The sequence below is a fragment of the Mauremys mutica genome, chromosome 12 (assembly GCF_020497125.1).
Source record: "Mauremys mutica isolate MM-2020 ecotype Southern chromosome 12, ASM2049712v1, whole genome shotgun sequence".
NCBI lineage: Eukaryota > Metazoa > Chordata > Testudines > Geoemydidae > Mauremys > Mauremys mutica.
Genome location: NC_059083.1, coordinates 68,334,059 through 68,361,393, shown reverse-complemented (window position 1 = coordinate 68,361,393; position 27,335 = coordinate 68,334,059). Strand labels below are relative to the sequence as shown.

Here is a 27,335-nt window from a genome sequence, read left to right as displayed (position 1 = left end):
GAAGCAGATGACTGCACTAGTGACATAGCCATAGGCTGTGCAAACAATCCCGAGAGACAAAATTGACAGTGATTTCTGGCTGAATGGTTTGCCACTTAAAAATCGTACTTTGTGTGTAAAAGGTGCTACTGCTCTAAATCTGCTTTTGAATTCTAAATCCATTTGTACTGTGATCATATAAAAATTCGTTTCCTCCCCTCCCTCATGTTTTTAAAGAGAAAATTCGAAAGACAAAGTGGATGAGGCAATATCTTTCATTGGACAAACTTCTGTGGGTGAAAGAGACAAGCTTTTGAGATACACAGATCTGGTCTTCAAGAAATTTGCAACAAACAAAAGTTAACACTTCTGAGTCATGAAGTGACCTTGAATGAAACTAGAACATTTTCATGTGCAATTTAGGACACAGGAAGTGTCACTTCTGCATACTCTCATTGGAGGGAAGGTCGCCTTGAGAAGGGCAGGGTTGGTCCTTTGCAAAGGCCATAGGAAGTCAGAAGGAAAGGCTGTTGACCCAAGCGGTGGTCAGGAAGCAGAGAGAAGGCCTCCAGGGGAAAGCAGGTGTCACCCCTATGTTTTGTGGGATGACGGAAGAATGTGGGAACTCAGGCAGATATCCAACTTGGAGCACATCTGGGGAGAAGGGGGTCTGGCAGGTGGAAGGATCAGTGATGCGTGTCATTTACTCCATGTGTCATTCCAGGGAGGGAGTCAGGGTGCCTGTTTTGGTAGTGGTGTTGGGAGTTTTCCATCAGCAGGGAGCATTTCAGCAGCTGAACCAGCACTAGGCTTCCACACTCAGCTTTTAAAGTGTGGGAGGCAATGGAAGCAGGAAGCAGTGGCCTTTACTGAGGGAGTACATGAATGGAATGCTGAGATAGCATTCCCTCCACACAACCCAGAACACAGGGTCCTTTGCAGCCACAAACTTTGCACAAGCCAAAGTCTGACCTTAGAAGAGAGGGAGGATGGAAAAGGGACAACAGATACATGTCAAATGAGATTTTTCCTCCAATAGCGGGACAATAAAAACCAGTTTGGCATGAGGGAGAGATTGCTCTAATCTAATGTCTGATAACAGTGATAGAAGAGGGCAGTGAGAATACTAAAGAATTGGCAGTTATAGGATGAGACTTCATAGCCTTACTCCCTGGGGTAGGGGGAAAGGAACAGATGCTCCCTTAGATTCATTCAGCAAGCACGCTGACAATTTGTCTAGCTGACAATGGGCCAATGGCATTCAATTGTAAGTAGCCCAAACTATAATCACTGGGCCACATCCAACCTGATTTTCACCCCCACCCTTGTCTTCCTACATTAGAACTTCCTGTAGCCTCTGCCTTGTACTCAGCACCTGCACAGTAAATCCTCTCCCCACCACCATCTGTCTGCACATATTGCTCCCTTTCCTCTTTGCAGGTGGGAAAACCTTTTTTGAACCATGTAAACAGAGTGAATCTGTGTATTTTGGTGTTGAACTGGAGGCTGCCTCCTCTGGTCACCATAGGCACCATAGAGTCTCTCTCTAGACATTTCCTATGTATTAATTGGATTGGTTTGTTTGACTGTTGCAGGGTCTACATTATTCTAAGCAATTTCTGCAGCAGTTTAATAAAACAACAGCATAAGAGCCCAGATAAGCACAGTTTGTTAGTGGTCCAACTAATCAGCTCAAAGACCCACTTTGAAATTTAGCCAAGCTCACCATAGATGAGTTCAACAGTCTCAGGGGATTGTTAATTCACACACAGAACACTAGCACTTTTACCATCTGTGACACATGGCTAGAAAGGGTTAAACATCCTGCAAAATAAATAACCCTCGAAAGACATGTGGAGAGATAATGTTTGTGTTTTTGTGTATTTACATATGTATGAGTGTGGTCCACAACGTAATCAACAGTCCCTGTCTATGCTGTATTCTGATAATTCAGAGGTCAAAAGAACATCCTAGCATTTAAATGAATTATAAACACGGGATATTTCTGTATTCATCTCTCTTTGAAATGTATAGCAAATAATCTGGGAATTGCTTTATGTTAATTCTATAGCTAAGTACTAGTGATGGACCACCTTCAAAGTCATGCTAATTACCTTTTGAACTCCAACTTGTCAAAAGACATGAAATTGTATAAAAGAACCTTGGGGCCTGATTCCGTCATCTCAGATCTGCTCAGGGGAAGTTTGAGTCGCAAGACTGAGGTCCCAGTTATGCTGGTATGCCCTGAATATGATATTTGGACATTGGACTATAACCTATGAACTATTTCTAAAATAACTCTTTGCAGCTACAAAGCTCACCATCTCTGCTATGAATCTGCATCTAAATGAACTGAATTCATGTCTGTATGTATATTGATCTTTTAACCATATTCTCTCTCTTTTGATTTTTAATAATGTTTAGTTTAGTTAATAATAATTGGCTGTAGTGTGTATTTGGGTAAGATCTGGAGTATTCAATAACCTGGGAGGTAATGTGTCCGATCCTTTGGGATTGGTAGAACCTTTTCTTTTATATGATGAAATAAGGTTTACAGAAATTTTCATCATATTTGACATGGGTACCTGGATGGAGGCCTGAGGCTGGATCACTTTAAGGGAACTGTGTTGTTTGGACTTGAGTAACCAGTGAAGTAATAAAGAAGATTTACCAAGCCAGCACAAAACAGCTAAGTATTGGAATATCCACCAGATTTATGGGGATTGTCTGCCCCATTCTTTGCAGTTCACCCTAACTGAGGGACCATAGCTGGCCCCCTCTAGGACCACAGTCACACTATCAAAGATCTCAAACAGTTTGCAGACATTATTGAATTCAGCCTTACAACTCTGTGAGTACTGTTAGTCCTATTTTGTTTTTAAAGACTGGGATGCATACAGTAGTTAGCAGCAAAGAGTCCTGTGGCACCTTATAGACTAACAGACGTACTGGAGCATGAGCTTTCGTGGGTGAATACCCACTTCGTCGATACAGCAGTTAGGTGATTTGCCCAAGTTAGTGACAATGAAGAACAGAACTTTGTTCTCTGAGTCCCAGTCCACTGCCGTATTCATTTATATCACATTCTCTCTCAACAAATAAACGTATCTAGAGTTCACAGCAAATCAGTGAAGTCCCAACTCTCAGCCTCAATTCTCTAACCATCAGACAACATGCTTTGCCATCGGGAGAGCACTTTCACATAGGATTCATTAGTGAAAGGCACTGGGTCTGAGATAGCTTCTCCAGCTTATTAGATACAGTGTGGGGAGATAATCACTGCTGTAGACAGGTAGCCTTGGGGAAAACTTTTAAATGTGCACACATGGTATGAAATTTCAAATTCAAGATTAAAAACTGGAAGCCCTTCACTCAGAATAGCGTACTGGGGTTTCTCTACTCTGAGAAAGGCAACTGAAGCCAAAACATTAGTATTTTAATCTGTTTCTTTATCAGCACTGTATGTAACAGCAAAACATGAATTCAGAAAAGCGAGAGACTTGAACTCTGTCGTATTTTGGGAGAAAAATGGAATTTTCCTATGCAAGCTTTGAGCAAATCAATATGCATCAATCATGGAGTGGGAAAGATTCAAGAGTAATCTGGGTTCTGCTCTCTGGGGACATTTTGCATAGCACTTTGCTAGATTCGGGCTCTAGTGGTTAGTCCCCAGCTTTCTATAGCTGTCTCCAGCGAGTAACTGGTAAATTTCAGAGAAGGATTTCAAATACCTGTCCAGGACTAATTGAAAACTTAGGCTCTAGATAAGCAGAGCTGGCTGAAAACCTGTGTTGTAGATAAAACTCACTCTGTACCTAGATGCCAGTCAGCATCCCAAACTTAACTGACTTGGAGTCTGTGGAAGGATAGAGCTTGAGGTTCCCTGCCCCAGCTGGTTGTGCTGAAGTCTGCACACAACTGCACACATTTAGAAGATTTTTGCAAGAGACAAAATTGCCCAAATAAAATAGTTTAAAAGTCTCTAAGCTCCCAGCCACTAGAGCAGAGATTCTCAACCTTTTTCTTTCTGAGCCCCCTCCATCCCCCCCAAACAGCCTATAAAAACTCCACGGCACACCTGTGCCACAACAACCTTTTTTTCCTCCATATAAAAGCCAGGGCCAGTGTTAAGGGGTAGGAAGCAGGGCAATGCCCAGGCCCCCAAACCACAAGGGGGCACCCATGAAGCTAAGTTGCTCAGGCTTCGGCTTCAGCCCCAGATGCTGGAGCTTAAGGCTCTGGGCTGCAGCCTGTGTGGCCGGGCTTCAGCTTTCTGCCCTGGGCCCTAGCAACTCTAACACCAGCCATGCTTGATGGACCCCCTGAAACCCAGGGCTGCCCAGGGGCAAGTGGGGCAATTTGCCCCAGGCCCTGCAGGGGCCCCGTGAACCCTGGCCTGGAGGTGGTCCGGGTCTTTGGCGGCATTTCGGCGGCGGGGGGCCCTTCAGTGCTGCCGAAAATGTGGAGCGACGGAAGGGTCCCCCACGGCCGAAATGCCAACGAAGACCCAGACTGCCACTGGGTGAGTACAAGCGCTGCAGCTCCTCTGTTTTGCCCCAGGCCCCCTGAATCCTCTGGGCAGCCCTGCTGAAACCTGCTTGCGGCCCCACTAGGGGGCCCTGGACCCTGGTTGATAACCACTGCACTAGAGGACTGTGTGTGATTCTGGTGAATCTGCGCACGCATATCACTTTACAGACATTAACTAATTACTCCCCATGAACTCCCTGTGAGGCAGGTAATAATTATCTCCATTTTAGAGAGACAAGGAAACTAAAGCAGGAAGGTGAAGTAGCTTGCCTAGAGCCACAGAGGGAGTCAATTTACCAGAGCTGAGATTAGAATACAGGAGTCCCTTGTTTTCAGTCACATGCCTATTAAACCATGGAAAACCACACTGCCTCACACTGAGCTTGTGGTTATACTGACTCTTCAGCAGGCAGCTGCATGGGAGGGATTCTCCACTGGCCTTTGTGCCATCAGCAGCAATCCCCTTTACAGCTGTGAAAGGATCTGCGGGTACTCCCAAAACGTAAGGAAAATACAGTTCTCTTTTCACTATAAGGTAGGGGCCATTAATCAGCTTTGGCCTTTACAAAAGAATTGTCATGTTTCCTACCGTAGCATTCTATTTTCACTGGTTTATCACCTCAAGGTTTAGCACGTCGAGGAAGAAGGATGAGTGTAAATCATAGCTTACCTAGTCTGAAGTCAGGTCAGGTGTGACTCAATTTCCCCTGATATTTAGGCTTGCTGGTGATTTTACTTCTTTGTCCCTCCAGACAAATCAGAGTCCCCCTTTACAGAGTAAAAGAAGTCCCAAGCAGAAGAATGAAATGCTTTCTTGGCTCTTTCCAGCTCACAGTCTTTGCTGCTGTTGACACAAGGCTCCACCAATTAGCTTTTACCTAGTCCAGGAGAAGCAGTTCCTTGTCCTTTTGCACTTTGGTGATAGGTTCAGGGGTCATAATCACATCTCACTAGGGGGCATTGTAGGAGGGCCTGTATCCTCCCTCCAGTACAGGCCCCTGTGCTGGGATCCTGTCTCAGTGCTTACTGGATTGTGAGGTTTCCCCACACACACACTGGACTGGCAAGGGAAGAAGGAATAGAGGAGAAAGAACAGACAGACTTCTCAGTGGATCTCTAGTCACAGCTTCAATTTCAGAGAGAGCGAGCTAATCCCTAGCTGTTATGGTTGTGAAGAAATCCTTCACAACATGAACTGAAGGTAACCAATGCAGCAGTATCTGCCCCAGTCAGAAACTATAGCTCTGAGGTGTAAACTGCCCTAATCCAGTCAGTGGGTGGTAACTCAGGTGCCAGTTATGATCCCTTAATTGTCAACATTATTAACTATTTCACTGCTCACCAGAACAGGTAACAATGGCATTAGTTCTTCTTTCCTATGTTACCCAAAGCATGGGCACCCCCCCCCCCCAAAAAAAACCAAACCCCTAACTTGGCCTTGGGGGAGAAAGAAAATCACCCAGAAAATGTCTACAGGACGGTGGGTACGCCCTTCACACCCAAAAGGGGCACAGTTGGGTTTGTTTTCCTGAAGGGGGGGCTCTTTTTTTTCAGAAGTTGGGTAACCATGGCCCTTACCGATGAAGGGGGCTGTTCCTCCTCCACCCAAGACTCGCTGCTATACTGGTTCCCAGGGCGGACCACGGCCTACACGGCTTCTGTCTGTCTAGGCCATTCCCCATAGCAGGCTATTTTACCTCAGCCCTCTAAAAGCTTTTGACCCTCATCTAGGCCTCTGCCACTCCCTCCTAGGATCTGTGTCTAAAGCAGGGGTGAGCAAACTACGGCCCACAGGCCGAATCGGGCCCGATTAAAACCAGCCATTTTAATCGGGCCCTCGAGCTCCCACTGGGGAGTGCGGTCTGGCACTTGCCCCACTCCAGTCAGGGAGTAGAGTCGGGAGCCAGGAGCAGCAGCATGGCCCCGCTCCGGCTCCTATGTGTCAGGGTAGGGAGCTCCGCTCTGCACGCTGCCCCCACCCCAAGTGCCACACCCATTGCTCCCATTGGCCGGAAATTGCAGCCAATGGGAGCTGCAGGGGCAGTGCCTACAGATGGGGCAGTGTGCAGAGCCCCCTGGCTGTGCCCTCTGGGTAGTAGCTGGAGAAGGGACATGTACCACTGAGCCTCTCCCCATGTCCCAACCCCCTGCCACAGCCCTGATCTCATCCTCCAAACCACTCAATCACAGCCTGGAGCACCCTCTTGCACCCCAAACCCCTCATCTGCAGCCCCACCCCAGAGCCTGCACCTCCAGCTGGAGCCTGCACCCCTTCCCACACCTCAGCCCTGATCCCCCTCCTGCCCTCCGAACCCCTTGGTCCCAGCCTGGAACACCCTCCTATACTCCAAACGTCTCATCTCCAGCCCCACCCCAGAGCCCACACCCACAGCTGGAGCCCTCACAGCTCCCCTGCACCCCACTCCCCTGCCTCAGCCTGGAGCCCCCTCCCATGCCCTGAGCTCCTCATTTCTGTCCCCACCCTGGAGCCCACACCCCCAACCAGAGTCCTCATCCCCTCCTGCACCCCAGTCTCAATTTTGTGAGCATTCATGGCCCACCATACAATTTCTATTCCCAGATGTGGCCCTCGGCCAAAAAGTTTGCCCACCTCTGGTCTAAAGCAATATCCCACAGATGCTGTTACAGCACTTTCCATAACTGTCCCCTCAACAGAAAGCCCCACAGCAGAGCTCTCTCTTTTCTGAGGAAGGCAGGGCTTAGGTTACATAACCTGGCACTCCTTTCCCAGCATGCCTTGCAAAAACCTACAATTCCCAGGATTCCTCCATCTCCCAGGATTCCTTTGTTTTGAATAGAAGCAGAACTGGGCCATGCTTGTCCTATAATAGCCATAAAGGGCCAGTGCTTGAGAAGAGGATATGCTGGTCTCCCCTAAAGACACAGTAAGTACATCTCGGGACATTAGAAACTTACTTTTTTAACTAAAATATAAACTGAGATTTGTTCTTACATTTCTAGGCCTTGAAATCAGGGTGGGTGCCTGGGCCAGTGCTGGATCAAAGCCCTACAGCAGTTCAAAGCTGTTTAAATTTTATTTTATTTTTTAAAGAAAAGTGGTTTAAACAAGATGAGGTGACAACCAATAGGTCTAATGCATCACTTAATGGCATCCTGGCATTACATTAATATCAGTAGGTTCTAGAGGTGGTTAGAAAAGTTCCTGCAAAACAAAATTTCTACAAAAGTAAGGAAACATTTTTTGGGGGATGAATCTCTCCCCTTTTTTGACCCTCTAGTGTCTGCCAAATCCATCAATGACTCCACTGATCAGCTCTTCCAGCTTGAAATACTAGGAGGTAGCCCAGACTGAACTTTCTGATAAAAGATCATAGGGAAATGATTAGTATTCATCAGTGATGCCTGCCTCTGTAGGCACATCTGGCAGATACCTGGGTTGGATGTTCTACATTTGTCCTCTCTCACTGAGGAGCCCTAAGTGCATTCACTAAACTGTCCCATCCCCCTCGGGCTTAGCTGTAGCCCATGAAAGCTTATGCTGAAATAAATTTGTTAGTCTCTAAGGTGCCACAAGTACTCCTGTTCTTTTTCCACACAACCCCTGATGCCCTCCTTCTTTCAATGATGAGTCCTCAGGCCCTCCCTGACCTGCCCCCCAGTAATACCTTATAAATAACAATAATGACCAAAATCACTAACCTTCCTGCATATAACTTAGGGTACGTCCATACTACCCGCCGGATTCGGCGGGTAGCAATCGACTTCTCGGAGTTCGATATATCCAAACGCGCTCCCGTCGACTCCGGAACTCCACCACCGCGAACGGCGGTGGCGGAGTCGACGGGGGAGCCGCGGACTTCGATCCCGCGCCGTGAGGACGGATAAGTAGTTCGAACTAAGGTAGTTCAACTTCAGCTACGCTATTCGCGTAGCTGAAGTTGGGTACCTTAGTTCGACCCCCCACCTAGTGTAGACCAGGCCTTATACAGAGTATATAACTTAAGGATCACTTCAAAAAGAGCACCACAAAACAACAGTTTAAGGCCAGGAAGTGAACAGTAATGTCTCTGATTGAAAGTACAAGGGGGATTTTTGCACGTAAAAACTCACAATGGAATTTTGCCAGGTCAGCAAGGCGAACATCCCTGCTATGGAGAAAAGTGCCATGGGAACTGGGAATTTCAATGGCTGTGGGTTTGTCTTCCTTGTTAAAAGCTGTGTGGGTTATTTATTTATTTATTTTTAATCAGGGTAATTAACTCACATGAGCCATCCTGAGGTAAACACACAGTGAAGACAAGGCACTTAGTTTTACTGTGAGGTAAACTTGACAAGCTCAGCCCTGTATACCCAAGCCTGGTCTACACTAGGCGTTTAAACCGGTTTTAGGAGCGTAAAACCGATTTAACGCCACACCCGTCCACACTAGGAGGCACCTTATATCGATTTTAATGGCTCTTTAAATCGGTTTCTGTACTCCTCCCCGACGAGAGGAGTAGCGCTAATATCGGGATTAACATATCGGAATAGGGTTAGTGTGGCCGCAAATCGACGGTATTGGCCTCCGGGCGGTATCCCACAGTGCACCACTGACCGCTCTGGACAGCATTCTGAACTCGGATGCACTGGCCAGGTAGACAGGAAAAGCCCCGCGAACTTTTGAAATTCATTTCCTGCTTCCCCAGCGTGGAGAGCTCATCAGCACAGGTGACCACGCACAGCTTATCTGCACAGGTAACAATGCAGTCTCCTGAGAATCGAAAAAGAGCTCCAGCATGGACTGCACGGGAGGTACTGGATCTGATCGCTATCTGGGGAGAGGATTCAGTGCTAACAGAACTGCGTTCCAAAAGACTAAATGAAAAAGTATTTGAAAGAATTTCTAAGGCTATGACGGATAAAGGCCACAGCAGGGACTCAGTGCAGTGCAGAGTGAAAGTTAAGGAGCTCAGACAAGCCTACCAGAAAACCAAAGAAGCAAACGGAAGGTCCGGGGCAGGTCGAAAAACATGCCGTTTCTATGCTGAGCTGCATGCAATTTTAGGGGGCTGCGCCACAACTACCCCACCCCTGACCGTGGATTCCGAGGTGGGGGTTGTAATCTCTGCCATGTCTGAGGATTATGCAGACGGGGAAGATGAAGATGAAGAAGAGGAGGACGACCTAGCAGAGAGCACACAGCACTCCGTGAGCCCCAGCAGCCAGGAGCTTTTTCTGACCCTGACGGAATTACCCTCCTCCCAAGCAACTATCCCAGACAATGACGCCATGGAAGGGACCTCTGGTGAGTGTACCTTTGCAAATAGCAAACATTGTTTTTTAAGCAAGCGTTTTTTAATGATTGATTTGCCCTGAGGACTTGGGATGCATTCGCAGACAGTATAGTTACTTAGAAAAGTTTGTTAACATGTCCGGGGATTGAGAGGAAATCCTCCAGGGACATCTCGATGAAGCGCTCCTGTAGGTACTCCAGAAGCCTTTGCAGAAGGTTTCTGGGCAAGGCAGCCTTGTTCCGCCCACCATGGTAGGACACTTTACCACGCCATGCATGTAACAAGTAATCAGGTATCATAGCATGGCAAAGCATAGCAGCGTATGGTCCCGGTGATTGCTGGCATTCAAGAAGCATCCGTTCTTTATCTCGCTGTGTCATCCTCAGCAAAGTGATATCGTTCAGGATAACCTGGTTAAAAATCAGGAATTTAAGTAAGGGGGATGGCCATTTTCCTACTGGGTTCGTGGACTGCAGCAGCTTAAAAAAAAACCTTTCCTGCACGTAGCCAAGCGGGGGGAGGGGAGGAGTGAAATGCCGATGATCTTTTTTGTGTTTGGTCACCGGCGATCTTCCCCAAGCTACCAGCCATGCAGTGGGGGGTTGGGGGGTGGGAAGGTTGTTGATTAGCAGGGAGCTAGCGTGGTATTAGCCATGCATTGGGGGGAGGGGTAAATCACTGCAGAAGCCGAAAGACAGTGGCTTACCATGGCCGCATGCAAGTTGAATTCTGATGCCTGGACCTGTGTCTGTGAGATCTGTAACTCCAGAGCTGCAGGCACTCACTATTAAGATGAAAAATGCGACCTTGTAGGGAAATCACATGTGCTATGTAAGGTGAATAGTGCTGTTCACTGTGAAAGAGTATAACCATTGTTCTGTAAAATGTATCTTTTTAAATATTTCTCTCCCTCATGCAGCTGCAAATATTTCAAGCGTCCCTCCTCCATCCCAAAGGCTAGCACAGATAAGGCAGAGGAAAAAGAAGACGAGAGATGAAATGTTCTCGGATATTATGGAAGTTACACGCAATGAAAGAGCTCATCTGAATGAGTGGAAGGACGTGGTATCAAATTACAGGAAAGATGCCAGTGAACGTGAGGACAGGAGAGACACCCGAGATGAGAGGTGGCGGCAGGAAGACCGGCAGGAAAATCAGAGGTGGCGGCAGGAAGATCAGCGGTGGCGGGATGCAACTCTGGGGCTGCTGCGTGATCAAACTGACATGCTCCGGCGTCTGGTGGAGCTTCAGGAATGGCAGCAGGATCACAGAGTGCCACTGCAGCCCCTGTATAACCACCCTCAACCCTCACCATGTTCCACATCCTCCTCACCCAGACGTGTAAGAACGCGTGGGGGGAGGCTCCGTGCACCCGCCCACTCCACCCCCGTGGACAGCCCAACCAGAAGGCTGTCATTAATGTGAAATTTTTTTAATGGCCTTCTCCATCCTTCCTATCCTCCTCCCAAACCACACCCTTCATTCTCTCCCTCTTTTTTATAATGAATTAATAAAGAATTCATGATTTTTAAACGAGAGTGACTTTATTTGCATAAGTAAGCTGTACTCGAAGGGGGAGGGTGAGTTGCTTACAGGGAATGAATCAATCAAGGGGGTTGGGTGTTCATCAACAAACACAGCAGTCACACTGTACCCTGGCCATTGATGAAGCTCGTTTTCAAAGCTTCTCTGATGCGCACCACTTCCTGGTGTGCTCTTCTAATCTCCCTGGTGTCTGGCTGTGCGTAATCAGCGGCCAGGTGATTTGCCTCAGCCTCCCACCCCGCCATAAAGGTCTCCCCCTTACTCTCACAGAGATTGTGGAGAATACAGCAAGCAGCAATAACATAGGGGACATTGGTTTGGCTGAGGTCTGAGCGAGTCAGTAATGTCCGCCAGCGCGCCTTTAAACGGCCAAATGCACATTCCACCACCATTCTGCACTTGCTCAGCCTGTAATTGAACAGATCCTGACCACTGTCCAGGCTGCCTGTGTATGGCTTCATGAGCCATGGCATCAAGGGGTAGGCTGGGTCCCCCAGGATAACGACAGGCATTTCAACATCCCCAACTGTTATTTTCTGGTCTGGAAAGTAATTCCCTTGCTGCAGCCGTTTAAACAGAGTAGTGCTTCTGAATACGTGAGCGTCATGAACCCTCCCTGGCCATCCCACGTGGATGTTGGTGAAACGTCCCTTGTGATCCACCAGTGCTTGCAGCACCATTGAAAAAAGACGGTTACTCACCTGTAGTAACTGTTGTTCTTCGAGATGTGTTGCTCCTATCCATTCCAGTTAGGTGTGCGCGCCGCGCGTGCACGGCTCTTCGGAACATTTTTACCCTAGCAACACTCGGTGGGTCGGCTGGGCGCCCCCTGGAGTGGCGCCACTATGGCGCAGGATATATACCCCAGCCGACCCATCCGCTCCTCAGTTCCTTCTTGCCGGCTACTCCGACAGTGGGGAAGGAGGGCGGGTCTGGAATGGATAGGAGCAACACATCTCGAAGAACAACAGTTACTACAGGTGAGTAACTGTCTTTTCTTCTTCGAGTGATTGCTCCTATGCATTCCAGTTAGGTGATTCCCAAGCCTTACGTAGGCGGTGGGGTCGGAGTTAGATGTTGCAGAATGCAAACTGCTAAGCCAAAGGCTGCATCAGCTATGGACTCTTGGACCAATGAGTCAAAAGTGTGGATCGAGGATCAGGGAGTTGCACGACACATCCCCTGAAAGGGTATGTGAGCCAGGAAGGCAGCAGAGAAGCCTGAGCCCTGGTGGAATGTGCAGTAAGATGGCTCCATGGAACATGGGCCAAAAATCCAGGAGGTGCGGATGCACAACGTCATTGAATATGAAATCCTCTAGGAGGAGACAGGTAAGCCCTTCGTCTGGTATGCCGGTACGACAATGGTTTGGGGGCATTACGAGAGGGCTCTGTCCGCCAGATATAGATTGCGGACGCCCTACGGACGTCGAAGGAGTGCAATTGTTGTTCTCCTTGCAATGAGAGTGGCTTCGGAAAGAAGACCTGAAGGAAGACATCCTGGTAGATATAAAAGGCCGACACCTCCTTAGGGAGGCAGGGCGGACGTGGTAAGAACTGCCCTTGTCCTAGAGGAACACATTATACTGTGGGCCTATTGTGAGAGCCTGAATCTCGGAGACTCGTCTGGCCGTTTGAAAGGCTACAGGAAAACCGTCTCCCAGGACAGGTATATCAATGAGCATGCTGAGATTGGCTCAAATAGGGCAGGCATAGACTGGTTAGAACCAGGTTGAGGACCCAGGTTTATGGCGGGGCCCCACTTGGGGGGTATAAACGCTCCAAGCCCTGAGGAACCTGATGGAATGGATCGGGACCTCGGCGGGAGAAACATTGCGTGTTTCGAAGCAGCAGGAGAAACGCGTCCACTTGGCCAGATACATTAACCGAGTGGAAGATTTTCTACCACCCCGGAGAATCCTGTAGACCCGAGGCAGAACCACGTAACTCGGAACGGGTTAGCCACGCAGCAGCCCTGTTGTGAGGTGCAGGGAGTACAAGTCCGGGTGGTGAAGCTCGCCGTGATCCCGCGACACGGGGTCTGGGCAAAGAGGGTTGGCTACCGACAGGTGTAGCAACATGGTGCACCAGTGCTGCCCGGGTTACGCTGGAGCGATCACGATCAGGTGCGCTCTGTCCCTGCGGAGTTTTAGCAGGACCCTGTGAACCAGCGGGAACAGTGTAAAGGCGTACAGCAGATGGCTGATCCACGGCCTCAGGGAAACCCCCCCAAGACCGAGCCTGGGGAGAGGCCTTGGAACGAGGAGAACTTCTTTCTCTCTTCGTTCTCGCGAGAGCGAGGAGGCTATGCGGGAAAAACTGCACGTCCGGAAAACGGAATGGATAATGTCCGGAGGAAACGACCACTTGCGAGACAGGAAGGATCTGCTGAGGCGATCCGCCAGCTGAGACGCCTGGTACACAAGGCAGACCGGTCTCAGCTCTCGGACATTGATGTGTAAGGCCATCTCTCGCGCCGACCGAAGGCCGTGAGTGCGAAGCCGAGCCAGGGGAGCACCCAGCCGAGAGATGGGGTGTCTGTCCGGAGGGACCCCGAGAGGTGAATGGAACAGCCTCCATGGATACACCAGGGAGGGCGCTGACTCCCGGTCGAGGGAGCCTAGGATGCTCGGGGGGAACGAGACGACCACGAGTATGGTATCTTTGCCCGGGTGGTACACCCAGGTGAGCCACAATTGAAGTGGACGGAGGCGAAGCCTGGCATGTTCGGTTACAAACGTGCAGACAGCCGTGTGACTCAGGAAACCTAGGCAAGTGCGAGCCAAAGTTGTCGGGAAGGACCGTAGGCCTTGTACAATCGTTACCCTCGCCTGAAACCGAGGCTGAGGTAAGCAGGCTCTGGAGAGACTGGAGGCCAGGGCGGCCCCAATGAATTCTATTCCCTGTGTGGGAATGAGAGTGGATTTTTCCCTTGATCATCAGGCCTAGACACGGGAATAGGTCCGTGTCGATGCCCACACGACTGGTAACTTGGGCCTGGTGGTCCCTTGAATGAGCCAATCGTCTAGATACGGAGAACGTGTATCCGACGGTGGCGAAGAGACGCGGCGACTACAGCCATGCACTTTGCATACACTTGGGCTGTATAGAGGCCAACCAGGAGGGCCGTATACTGGAAACGACGGTAGGCCCCAAACGAGGGCACCTTCTGTGTGGAGAAGAAATAGTGATGTGAAACATGCGCCCTGCATATGGAGGGCGGCGTACCAGTTTCCGGGATCCAAGGATGGGATTGACGTCCCCCCTGGGTACCGTGCGGAACTTATCTGCATCGTGACTTGTCACGGTCCCGCAGGTCTAGGATAGGTCTGAGACCTCCCTTCGCCTAGGGGATAGGTTTCGTCCTTAGGTACCTCCTGTACCTTTGGGGTCCGGATTGACGCCCACGACTGCGTAAGCCACGCCCGCTGGCAAAGTACTGACTTTGGCAAGGCGCAGGGAAAGAGCGGATACGCTGGGGACGGCAATGTCGGTTCTGAATTACCGGCGTGTGTATGCCGACAGAGAGAGAGCTCAAAGCGACCCTGCTGCCCTCTAGGCTTTGCCGCTTAGGGCCAGTGTTTCCAGGGAACAGGCCTTTGTCATTGAAGGGCAAGTCCTGTACAGTGTGCCGCAGCTGCGAGGGAAGGCTCGATAACTGGAGCCATCTTGTGGCCACCCCCGAGGCCAGAGCGGGAGTTCTGAAGAACCGCCTCATAGTAGCGGCTAAGCAGGGCTTGCCAGTCTGCCACACGAAGTTGCAGGGCCCCCGCCGAGTATATCTTACGGCCCAGTAAGACCATACGCCTAGCCTCCTTAGATATAGGGGCTGGTGCGTTTGGATTAGAGGAGGGCCCGAGGAGTATGTTCTTGCCCCCCCTATCCAGGGAGGAGGAAGAAGAAAGGCCAGGGAGAAGCGGGTCCTGTGTGGGCTCGCGCTCCTGGACGACCTCCTGATCCGGCGGGATCGGGGAGCCCGGTGGATGAACCGGGGCTTGCTCCATACCGGTCGGAGGGGGACAGCTAATTGTCACCTCTGGCACCCAGAGCTCCGACGGAGCGGAGCGAGATGGGATCACTGGTACGCCGCTGGCGTGGTAGGACACCCAAGGCGTCCAGAATGACCACTGATAGGTCTCCTGGAAGACTCTGGAGGGCCCATCGGAAAACAGAGTCCTACGCATAGGAAGCGTCCGCACGGAACGACACTGATGCGTGTCTGGATGGCCCTGGAGGAGCTGAAAAGCCCATGGTAGAGTCTGCGTCTGTAACTGACGTCACTCGACGCTGCGCCCGGGATCGGTACCGGGATGGATTGGTGCTGCGGGACGCTGACCGGTGCCGCGAGTACTACTGGTACCGACATGGAGAATGGTGCCGAGACTGAGAGCGGCGTCGGGACCTCGATCGGCGGGACCGAGAACATCTGCGGGACCGCGATCGTAAACGGTGCCGCTCTGCGGTGCCGACGGAGGGTGGACTGATCAAGGCAGGCTTGCCGATTGACTATGTAACCCGCACCGGCGGTGCCGGGGGTTGAGGCAGCGCAGGCTCTGCCCTCGCCAGCAACTCCCTCGCTGTGGAAATGTTTCCGGCGTGGAGGGAATAGTGAGCTCGACCACAGCTCGCACCACAGACGCCACTTCATAGCGAGCTCGACCACGGGCCGTACCGGGGAGCGTTCCCGCACCGGACTCGACAGCTTTGCCTGGCCGGAGTTAATGGTGCGGGTATTGTCGGTGCCGCGGCAGACATCGGTGTCGGGTGGTCCGACTGAGCATCGCGCTCGGCTGCGGAGCAGGCAGCTCGGACGCAGCTTCAGAGCGAGCTCGACCGCGGTCCGTACCGGGGAACTTTGCAACACCGGACTCAATGGTTCTTACCCAGCCAGAGTTGATGGTGTGGATATCGTCGGTGCCGTGGCAGACATCAGTGCCGGGTGATCCCACTGAGCATAACGCTCGGCTGCGGAGCAGGCGGCTCGGATGCAGCTTCGTAGCGAGCTCGACCACGGTCCGTACCGGGGAGCTTTCCAGCACCGGACTCGACGGCTCTTGCCTGGCCGGAGTTAATGGTGCGGATATTGTCGGTGCCGTGGCAGACATCGGTGCCGGGCGATCCGACTGAGCATCGCGCTCAGCTGCGGAGCAGGGACGTCAGCGACGGTCGGTGCCAAGAGGCCTTAGCGGTACCGGCGATCCGGTGCCGAGGGAGCGCTCCTTGAAGATTAACCAGCGCTCGGCGCCGAGAGCGGAGGAGCAAGAGCTGCCTCCCTCAGGAGCTGCTTGAGGGGAAAGTCCCGCTCCCCTTTGTTCTCAGATGAAAGGCCTCACAAAAGCGGCACTTATCTGTGTGGTGAGATCCCTCGAGGCATTTAAGAGAGGATCTCTTGTCGGCAGCGGCTTATGGCCGGCCGAGCATTACACAACCCTGTGGACCGGGCATCGGACCCGGTACCGGGTGAGGGGAAGGGGATAAACCCCGAACCCCTGTAAAATAAATACTATTCTACAAACAAAATAAAGTTAACTACAACTGTAAACAGAACGAGAGAAACTACGAGTAGCTAGGGAAGTGGAGGTCAGTTAAGCTGCGCTCCACTGTTCCAACTGGCCGTCACGGGCGGGAAGAAGGAACTGAGGAGCGGATGGGTCGGCTGGGGTATATATCCTGCGCCATAGTGGTGCCACTCCAGGGGGCGCCCAGCCGACCCACCGAGTGTTGCTAGGGTAAAAATGTTCCGAAGAGCCGTGCACGCGCGGCGCGCACACCTAACTGGAATGCATAGGAGCAATCACTCGAAGAAGAAGTACCCCTTCCGGTTTACGTACTGGGTGCCCTGGCGCTGCGGTGCCAAGATAGGGATATGGGTTCCATCTATCGCCCCACCACAGTTAGGGAATCCCAGTGCAGCAAAGCCATCCACTATGGCCTGCACGTTTCCCAGAGTCACAACCTTTCGTAGCAGCAGCTTAGTGATTGCTTTGGCTACTTGCATCACAGCAGCCCCCACAGTAGATTTTCCAACTCCAAATTGATTTCCGACTGACCGGTAGCTGTCTGGCGTTGCAAGCTTCCACAGGGCTATCGCCACTCGCTTCTCTACTGTGAGGGCTGCTCTCATCTTGGTATTATGGCGTTTCAGGGCAGGGGCAAGCAAGTCACAAAGTTCCATGAAAGTGCCCTTACGCATGCGAAAGTTTCGCAGCCACTGGGAATCGTCCCACACCTGCAACACAATGCGGTCCCACCAGTCAGTGCTTGTTTCCTGGGCCCAAAATCGGCGTTCAATGGATAGAATCTGCCCCATTACCATCAGGATCTGCAACGCTCCGGGGCCTGCGGTTTGAGAGAATTCTGTGTCTACGTCCTCATCACTGTCATCGCCGCGCTGCCATATCCGCCTCCTCCTCGCCTCGGTTTGAAGGTCCTGGTTCACCATATACTGCACGAGAGTGCGCGAGGTGTTTAAAACATCCACGATTGCGGTATTGAGCTGAGCAGGGTCCATGCTTGCTGTGCTATGGCGTCTGCACAGTTCACCAAGCAAAAAAGGCGCAAAACGGTTGTGTGCTGCTTTCAGGGAGGGAGGGGTGAGGCTGTACCCAGAACCACCCGCGACAATGATTTTTGCCCCATCAGGCACTGGGATCTCAACCCGGAAATGCCAAGGGGCGGGGGAGGCTGCGGGAACTATGGGATAGCTACGGGATAGCTACCCACAGTGCAACGCTCCAGAAATCGACGCTAGCCTCGGACCATAGACGCACACCACCGATTTAATGTGTTTAGTGTGGCCGCGCGCACTCGATTTTATACAATCTGTTTTGCAAAACCGGTTTATGTAAATTCGGAATAATCCCGTAGTGTAGACGTACCCCCACACGTGGCTGCTGACCTTAGTGAATTTACCTCACGGTAAAACTAAAGGACCTTGTCTTCACTGTGTTTTACCTCAGGATATCATTAGTTAATTAAACCACAGCTTTTCAGCCGTGAAGACAAGCCCTAAGAGCAATGAGGACTTCAAAGTTGTATGTCTCATTTGCATCACAGTGCATCCATCATAACTGCACCAATGAAGTCTTAGTATAGTGCTGACTTAGAAGAAACAGTGCCACCTACTGAATGACTAAAACCCTTTCTTGTAGTGCCTGGGTTTTCCTTGGAGGTCTCCCATCCAAACTCACTAGATTGAACCCTGCTTAGATTGAGATTTGATGAAATCCTAGATTCAGGTGGGCTATATCACTTCAGTCCACCTAATGGCCTTGAAATGTTTGATAACAGAAAAGGGCTCAGCAAACTACAAAACTGGTATTAATAGTGTTAACTAAATCTGTAGGAAACAAGACCTTTGAGATCCCCTCCTCCCCCAAATTTGGCTGCAGGCTCAGTTTACTTACCTTTGATCACTTTGTATAATTTTTCATTAAGTAGCAGGAATATACCATCTGTTTATGGAATTGCTAAATTACTGCCAGTTGATGAGAGGGGTTAAGAAATTACTTTCAAATTATCACTCTCTCCTCAAGGATTGTCAACAATTCTTGAAAAAAAAAAAAGCTTGTCAAGAGCTGGTGAAGCACCATACAGATGTTGTCTTTTCACATTTCCAATCTGTCCAGAGCACCTAATTCTGTCAAGATTGCTTTGATTACGAGGAAATAAATTCACCATGGACCACAGTCATGTCACTGGGAAAATGCTGGGTCTGATCCTGCTTCTATTAAAGTTAATTGTCTTTAATGGGAGTGTGATCAAGCCCTTGTATATGGGCTTTGTCCTGATTTTGCTGCAAGAGGGGTGTTAATTTTACAAGCTTTGCTCACTCAGGACCTGATGCTCCACTACCTTGCATGTTGTGAAGTTGTTTATTCCTGAGTGACCTGGGCATAAGACATGACCACTGGTGTGAGGGGAGAATGCTGGTGTGGTAGTATTTTGCACTCACTCTGCAGGGGCATCAGTGACTGCAACAAACAAGAGGCCATGACGTATCAACCCCCTGGATCTTTAGCTGCTCCTCCCTCTATACCATGGGGATATCAATGGTCATGTATTTATTTTCAGGAGATGGGCTGTGGGGCCTCACTACAATGGGTCTGACCTCACAGATGCTTCTAGTGGTGAGCATGTAATGAGTCATGCCATTTTGCAAGAGTGTGAAGGGATGAATATATCCATCTGTGAGCGTGCATGCAAAATGTAATTGTGCATCCGACGAAGTGGGTATTCACCCACGAAAGCTCATGCTCCCAAACGTCTGTTCAGGGGCGGCTCCAGACCCCAGCACGCCAAGCGCGTGCTTGGGGTGGCATGCCGCAGGGGGCGCTCTGCCAGTCGCTGGGAGGGCGGCAGGTGGCTCCGGTGGACCTCCCGCAGGCGTGCCTGCGGAGGGTCTGCTGGTCCCGCGCGGCTTCAGTGGAGCCACGGTACCAGCGGACCCTCTGTAGGCACGCCTGTGGGGAGCCGTGGGACCAGCGGACCCTCCGTAGGCATGCCTGCGGGAGGTCCACCAGAGCTGCGGGACCAGCGACCGGCAGAGCGCCTCCCGCAGCATGCCGCCCTGCTTGGGGCGGTGAAATGTCTAGAGCCACCCCTGCGTCTGTTAGTCTATAAGGTGCCACAAGACTGTTTGCTGCTTGTGCAAATCATCACATGTGAATGTGCATGACAGACTTGGAGCCTGAAATGCCTTTGTGCAGGACTCTGTGTACTGTACATGAATGTGCATAGATGGGTATAAGCCCACATGTGAGAGTGTGCCTCAGGGGGAGCCAAAGATACTGGCATGCTCGCCTCGAGCCCTCCACCCCCAGTGCTCCCTGGGATGTGGGCTTAGTGCAGGGGATGGGCAGGGTCCATGGGGTCCCCATCTGCAGCTGATTGTCTTGGCTCCCTGGAGGATGGTGTTAGGCTGTGGTGGCTCTCGCAGGGAGCACCGTGAGCTGGCTCGCCCCGCTTAGTGGCGCTCTAAGGCCGGCAGCCTGGCCACTGCGACCACCAAGGCCGGCCCGGCCTGGCTCTTGGTAGAGCTCAGGTACTTGGGCCGCGCTAGGACCCAGGGGAAGCGCCTCCGCGCCCGGTACCCGTGCCGCACTAGGACCCCGCGGAGCTCTGCCGGCAGGCAGGGGAAGACAGAGCATGGCCGGGCCGAGTGGCCGGATGGAGCCTGAGCTGGAGCCGCGCGCGGGCCGCCTCTTCAGGTACAGGCAGCTGGGGGCCGGCCTGCGCCGGGCAGCCGGGCTCTAGGGGCCCTTAAAGGGGCAGCACCTCAGCCCCCGCCCCCCTTCTGCGAAGGCCCCGCACCGCGGGGAGGCGGGGGGTTAAAGGGCCAGTGTCGCCCCCCCCCACACGTGTGTGGAAGGGGGGGACTGATAAAGGGCCAGCGCCGCTTCGCCCCCGCAGGGTGGGGCCCTTGTGGGGGTCCCCCAGAGGCCTAGGCAGCCCGTAGGGAAGGAGCCCCCTTGCGGTGGCGCTGCCAGCAGGGAGTCCCCTGCCTCGTGACATGCTGTTGTGTTTGGACCTTGGCTGAAATCTGTTGCCCCTTGGCAGCGGGCCTGGCGCGGGGACCTGGGCAGCTCTGCAGACCGCAGCCCCAGAGCAGGTGCCCAGCGTGGGGAACCCGCCCCTGGCAGCGCGCTTCAACCCCGACCTGCGGAACCACTATCCGTGTGGCCATAGGCTAAGCTCAGGGTCTTGGCCTCCCGGCTCCCAGCCCCAGCCAAGGGGCCGGTGCCAGGTGTGAAAGTTGTGACACAGTCACCTGCTTACTGGGCACTCGGCTGCGGCACCCCCTTAGTGTACAAAAACCCTTCACAAAGAGTGTTTGGTTCCTGCTCGTTGGACGAGGAAGGAAAACTTGTTATCAACCCCCTGAGCCAGCCAGAGGGAGGTGGACAGTGCCAAGCATTCCCTTGCCCCCCTTTTGGGCCTGCAGCATCAAGCAGCAGGAGCTTTGTTGGAAAGGAACTGCAGCCCAAATATTCTCCTAACATTTAATTTCCCCCAGTCCCGCTGAGCTGCTGGCAGCTCGGACGCGTGACCGCAAGGTTCCTCAGCACTCACACGGACAGAAGGACTTCATCCCCGATGGCTCGGAAGAGCAGGCAGAGAAGCTGCACCGGTGCCAGGAGGAGCACTGGCAGCTCCTGGCAGAGGAGCGCGTGGAGAGGCTGTAAGTTCCTTCATCTGGGCTGAGATCCTGTTCCTCAGTGGTAGCACTGCCCTTGAGGCTCTTGCTGACTCTCAGGACGATCAGAGTGACGGAGTTCATCAGGGAGAAGTCATGCCCTGGATGCTAATGATCTATTCATGCTGATAGTACAGGGGTTTTCTATAGCACTGTTCATTCAAGGCTCTTGCAGGAATATATTAAGGCCTTATAGCATCCCTGTGAGTTATCAACATCTTTCCATTTTACAGATGGGGTAGTTGAGGCAGAGAAGTGACATGACTTATCTCTGCACACACAGCAAGCCCATGACAGAACCCAAGACTCCTGTCTCCAAGTCACTAAAACACACTTCCTTTTAGAGCCACACTCCTCCTGCCAAGTCGCTCTTTGCTCCCTCTCTGCAGTTATAAAACACCCCCTACAAGAGAATGTGCTTTGCTCTGTTTGTTGAGGACCACAGTGTAGAGTGATTTCAGGAGCTGCAGAATGTTACTGTACATTATACTGTGGGCTCAGATGGGCAGCGTTTCTGGCAGGAGCACTTTTAGCCTCAAAGAACTCCCTCTGGAAGTTTGCAACTTCCTACCCTGCTGCCTTCTCACAGGCTGATGGAGAGAAAGATTTGTTAAATCATTACATTGAGGGGGAAAAAATGAAGGGCGGCTGATGTCTACTGATATGTGTTTGGGTTTTTTTTAACTTCTCAGGGGAAGTTTGGTGAAAGCTGAATGGAAGCCACGAGAGGGCATCGTGGAGCTGAAATCCCCTGCGGTAAGCGGTGATGCTCTATGAGTTTGATATTGTCGCTTCCTGCTGGCAAATGCAGACTGTCTGATTTTTAATTTGTGTCCCAGTGTGGGAGAGAGCCTGGCTCTGGGCAGGGGATGGCCCCAGCACATCACAGATTTATCCTTTTGTTCCCAGGGGAAGTTCTGGCACACTATGGGGTTCACAGAGCATGGCAAACAGTGCCTGCTGCCAGAGGAAGCCCTCTATCTACTGGAATGCGTGAGTAGGATGCCCAGGCTTGGGGGCAGTGGATTCTTTTTGAATAACACCATTGCAGGAGCAATAGTAGCTGGGAAGGCAGAGAGAGCATTAGGGAACCTGCAGTAGATCCTTCATCCTTCTCAGTAATTCAAGATCCTCCATTTGTGTATGCTCTTCAGGACACAGTCTGAAACCACGTGGCACATGTTGGTCTCTACTACAATCTGAATAAACAATTATCTTCAAAAGGCCCAGTTCTTGAGGGACTGGCTGTAGGTGATGAGATAAAACCTTTCAACTCTAGGCCACTGGTTCAAAGAAGAGCCAGTGTGCCTATGCCCTAAAGTAGCTGCCATCCCTTTCATGCTCTGGTGCAACAAGTCTTTCATTATTAAGGTTACCGCCTGCAGTACAAGGAAATAAATAACTGTATGAAATGCACAGGGCACGCCTTTCTTAGGGGCCAGCACTGCCTAGTGCTTTATTTGTGGCACAAAATCATATATTTATATCCTGGTGCATAATCCTTGATGTGGTTTTGGAACAAAATGTGTGCTTTATTAACTCTCTGTAGATGATGTGGGATATTAGGCACCAAATCAGTCCCTTCCAGGTGAGGCACCTGAGGTATTGGTGTGTGAGATGCATGTACATGTGTTTCCAGTGCTGTACTTGCTCTGTGGTTAAATGCCTGGCACCCCTTTCTGGCATACATTGCCACGCAGAAAGTCAAAGAGGGCTGAAAGCGAAGAGACCAGTTTCTTTTTCTTTGCCCGGAGAATTCTCAGCCCTGATGCTCCCAGTTAAGGCTGGGTTGGCATTCTCTGATCTTGAGGGGCTTATGTCTTGCCATTGAGAAATCCTATCAGCTCAAGACCATCTATTCAAGTCTAAAGATGCGCTTGTTTTGTTCTGATAAACTGTTGGATTCAGGAGAGCAGATGGTCTCACTCAAACTCTGATTTCAAGGGCTTTTTTCCTTTGGGGTTGTGATTTGCCAAGGGCTAGAGATCATAAGTGGCCTGATTTTGAAAATGAAATTGTGCCGCTGGGCACAGAATCAAGTAGGTTTTAGAGACAGAAGAGACCTGCAAGATGCATCTACCTCATTTCATGGGGGAGCCATATTTCCTAGTGCTTGGTAACTTGGTATTTTGTGGGCAAACAAATCAAGACGGGAGAGGTTTAGCTTAAATTTAGCTAACGAGCAGGCTCCAACATTAGAGGGACCAAGGCTGAGAGAATCTGAGTGCCCATAGCCATCTCTGAGGTCATTGGGGATTGTGGGTGCTCAGCATATCTCAAGAGCTAGCCCAGGTTGTTGCTAGTTATTTTTTGATTACATAGCAATGTATACACAATAAATGCACAGCTTATGCCCAAATAAATGTTTTAGTCTCTAAGGTGCCATAAGGACTCCTCATTGTTGTTACAGCAATGTGTGCGCTTGCACGGGAAGGCCCAGCTTAGTAAGTTTTGTTGCAGTGCTGACCAATGCTAACTCCACCCCATTAGACCCAATGTAGAGGGAGCATGCCACTGTGCACTTGAGAATGAGTCGGCATCACAGATTTGTAGGGGAGAAGTTACATGAAAATAATTTGATACTTAAGAAGCACCAAGCTGGAGTTTGAGTCAAAAGCCGCTGGATGCTGAGACCAGCTATTGAGACCACAAGGAAGGAATGGGCATGGACCCTGCAGTACTGGTTTCCTGCAACCCGTGGTTCCTAAATCCAAGCTTCTGTTTTTCAGGGCTCTGTTCAGCTCTTTTACAGGGACCTGCCCTTGTCCATACAAGAAGCCTATGAGACCCTGCTGTCCCAAGGGACGGTGAGCCTGCTGCAGTATCAGGTGTGCACAAAGGATTTGACACCAGTGGTGATTATTACAGTGGGTAAGGGGTGGGTACAACCCACCCATTCAAATGGTGGTGGGAGTCTATAATTTAGGGAGGGGGTGGAATTTATTTCACACCCCTTTCGTCCACTGGTCTTCCCATTTCAGCTAAGCAGTTGTCTCCTTTGTTATCCTCTGGCTCTGGTTCTCTCCTTGCCCCTAGGATCTCTCCTATTCTAGGACTGCACAGAGCTTTACCTAGTGGCATAGACAGAAGCAGCATCAGAACTAAATTAACCTGATCATAGCCATTTGTTCACTGTGCTGCTCCTGCTGTGGAACCAAGAGGTGTGATCTGCTAGGGGCACAGAGGACAGGGCAAGGCAAAGCAATCTCTTATTCTGCGGCAGCAGCAAAGGCAAAGATTGAATCCTTCCTCAGAAGCCCAGTTCCCCTCTATGCCCAGAAAGACTAGCAGAGTGAAATTGGCAAGGATTATGCCTGTTTTGACTCTGCTGCTGGCTCTTGCCCATTGCTAGGAAAACACTAGCTATGGCAGCAGCACAGAGATCTTCAGATTTCTGAAATGCAGGATGCTGGAGGCAAACATAGGATCTCTGTGATCCCAGTACTCCTCCTGATCAATCAAGTTTGCACTAGGTACAAACTATACAAAGTCCCTTCTCTTTCCTTCAGTCTCATGGGTAGTGAACATTCCACCACTGTATCACTGGAGGCCAAGGAGGCATTTGGCACTTTTTGGGTGCTGTAGCAAGCTGGGCATTTATACCAGTCATATTCTCCATGTGGATGATCACTCCCACAGCTATGCTGGCTCTCAAACCATGCAAAGTCCTAGCCAGAGTTGTGGTGCTTTGGCATCTAATTAATTTTTACCCATATGATCTCTTTTGTACTTTTTGTGGAGGAGAATGCTGGAGACTGGGCACACTCTATGCTTAGCTGGTTTTGGTCTGAATCAGCCGTTCAGATAGTATCTCAATCAGCTTGCCATATGAAACAAAAAGATTTTTTTTTACGTGATCATTTAACATTCTTGGTTTTCTTTGCTCTTTTAAGGTGTTCAGCCACTTGAAGAGACTGGGTTACATTGTGCTGAGATTCTGCCCCAGGTATCTGACTTTTCCTTTCCTCACCCCTCCCCGCTGCTGTCTTTCAGAGGCCATGCTGGAATGCCCTGGATGTAGGGCAAAGAGGAGGTGCTCTTCTCTACTAGGCTCCCCTTTGCTATAGTGGGCTCGCTTCTTCAGATCCTCTGCTCCAGCACATGAAGCCTAGAAATCTTTGTAGGGGTCTGGGAATCTCTAGATGTGATTCTTAGTTGGCAGATGAAGCCTTAGCTGAGCCAGTAATTCACCTGTATGGTGGAAACCATGATCATTCCTCCTCCTCCCCTCAAACTATCTGTTCCTTGGCTTTAAACATTCAACGGCTCCTCAGCCTCAGGGAATGTATTATCATTTGCTTGGTCCAATGGACAGGGAGTCAGGAGACCTAGATTCCATTCCCAGCTCTGCCACTGACCTGCTGTGATCTTAGACAAGTCACTTCACCTTCCTGTGCCTCTGTACACTTGTCTGGTCTAGTTAGACTAAAAGCTCTTTGGAGCAGGGATTGTCTCTTGATTTGTGTTTGTACAGCACCTGGCATGATAGGGCCCTGATCTGTTTGGGACCTGTAGGCACTTCCGTAATACAAATAATAATAGTAAGTCTATTATGAGGTAGCATTAATATGATCTGCAGCACTTACACTGTAAGCTCTCTGGGGGCTCTTTTGGTTTGCTGTTTGTACAGTGTCTAGCACTATGGGGCCCTCATCCATAACTACTAGTGACCCTAACTGCTCCTGCTATACATATAATAAATAATAGTCACTGAGACCTGCAGGTGGCTCCCCCCTTCTTCTCCTTATAGAGATGTCCCAGGTAAATCAACTGGCTGAACTGAGGCTCTCCAGCCCTCAGGACCCTATAGGGTTTTTTTCCTTTTACCTCTTGGATGCTCTAATTCCATGTAAGCATCCCACATTTGAGCCTTGAGACATGCATCCCCCCCAGCCCATTGGCTCAGATGAAGCGGAGCAGCCTCTGAGTGTGCCTTGCATTCCGGCACTTCAAGGGTTATTCACCAGAAACAATACAACACTTTCTTATTGTTCAGCTGGGAAGTGGGTGGATGTGAGTAAAGGGACTGGACTCCGGGGTGGGGAAGATTCTTTCTGCTGGCCTAGTCCTTGCAGCAGTTTCCATACCCAGTGAGAAGCTTTTGCTGTTACATTTTCCTATGGCTTTAATTGGAAGAGTTTTTCTAACGCTGCCAATCTGTCTCTCTCCCTCAATCCCTTTGTCTCTCTGCCTCATTACAGTGCTGTCCCATCTCAATACGAGAGGCAGCTGAACCTGGACAGTTATTGCAAGAGCTCTGGAAAACGCCATCACAAAAGGAAGAGGAGCTCCAGCCCCTGGTAAAAGAAAACAGACACATTGTGGCAAGCCCTTCATGGACTAACTCATTCCCCATGTTCTGGGCCACAGCTAAAAATGTTGCTCGCTGCCCATTCCATCTTAGGGCAAGAAACAAACAGATCCCCACCAGCCTCATCCTGTTGGTCCCTGCAAGCCATCCAGGGTGCTGGTGCTGAGTTTAGTAATCTGCCCGAATGTCATTGGAAACAGCATTCGAGTGATCAGATCCCGATCAATTCACAACGGATGCATTCATGGCTTTTCTTCCCCTCCCCATGCCCTCTCTTCCTCCAGTGTTGGCTTCGAGCCCCGGCTCATACATAACCTATGTCACTACATCTCCTACCCCTCTTCTCCCTGGTAAATTGCCTGAAAGCAGCTGTTTCACTTCCACCCAAACACTGCCGGGGTCGTAGTGACCCTTTGCAGTGCATCCCCCTTATCACGTCCACTCTTCACAAGGGCTGAACTGAACTAGGGGGAAGATTGTCTGCTTAGTCCCATCTGCTGATGGTGGTCGGTTTGTGAGAT

At 50.7% G+C, this 27,335-nt stretch overlaps 2 protein-coding genes across 5 annotated transcripts in view; one reads left to right on the top strand and one right to left on the bottom strand.

The window, feature by feature from the left end:
• Positions 1 to 5,716, bottom strand: part of CASKIN2 (CASK interacting protein 2) — a 147,119-nt gene extending 141,403 nt beyond the window's left edge. Inside the window, exon 1 of the mRNA XM_044982720.1 lies at positions 5,180 to 5,716. The gene's annotated coding sequence lies outside the window, so the exon portion shown is untranslated. The remainder of the gene's footprint in view (positions 1 to 5,179) is intronic.
• Positions 5,557 to 27,335, top strand: part of TSEN54 (tRNA splicing endonuclease subunit 54) — a 30,602-nt gene continuing 8,823 nt past the window's right edge. The window contains exons 1-9 of one of the 4 annotated variants that reach the window (XM_044982733.1): positions 5,558 to 5,710; positions 7,329 to 7,415; positions 18,460 to 18,546; positions 21,324 to 21,488; positions 22,196 to 22,259; positions 22,413 to 22,496; positions 24,233 to 24,331; positions 25,397 to 25,449; positions 26,705 to 26,803. In XM_044982733.1, coding sequence (XP_044838668.1) covers positions 22,431 to 22,496; positions 24,233 to 24,331; positions 25,397 to 25,449; positions 26,705 to 26,803 — 317 coding nt within the window. In that variant the 5' untranslated portion in view covers positions 5,558 to 5,710; positions 7,329 to 7,415; positions 18,460 to 18,546; ... (1 more) ...; positions 22,196 to 22,259; positions 22,413 to 22,430. Of the gene's footprint in view, positions 5,711 to 7,328; positions 7,416 to 18,459; positions 18,547 to 20,375; positions 20,518 to 21,323; positions 21,489 to 22,195; positions 22,260 to 22,412; positions 22,497 to 24,232; positions 24,332 to 25,396; positions 25,450 to 26,704; positions 26,804 to 27,335 lie in introns of those variants that run through there. The other 3 variants (XM_044982734.1, XM_044982731.1, XM_044982732.1) reach the window with 3 other exon arrangements.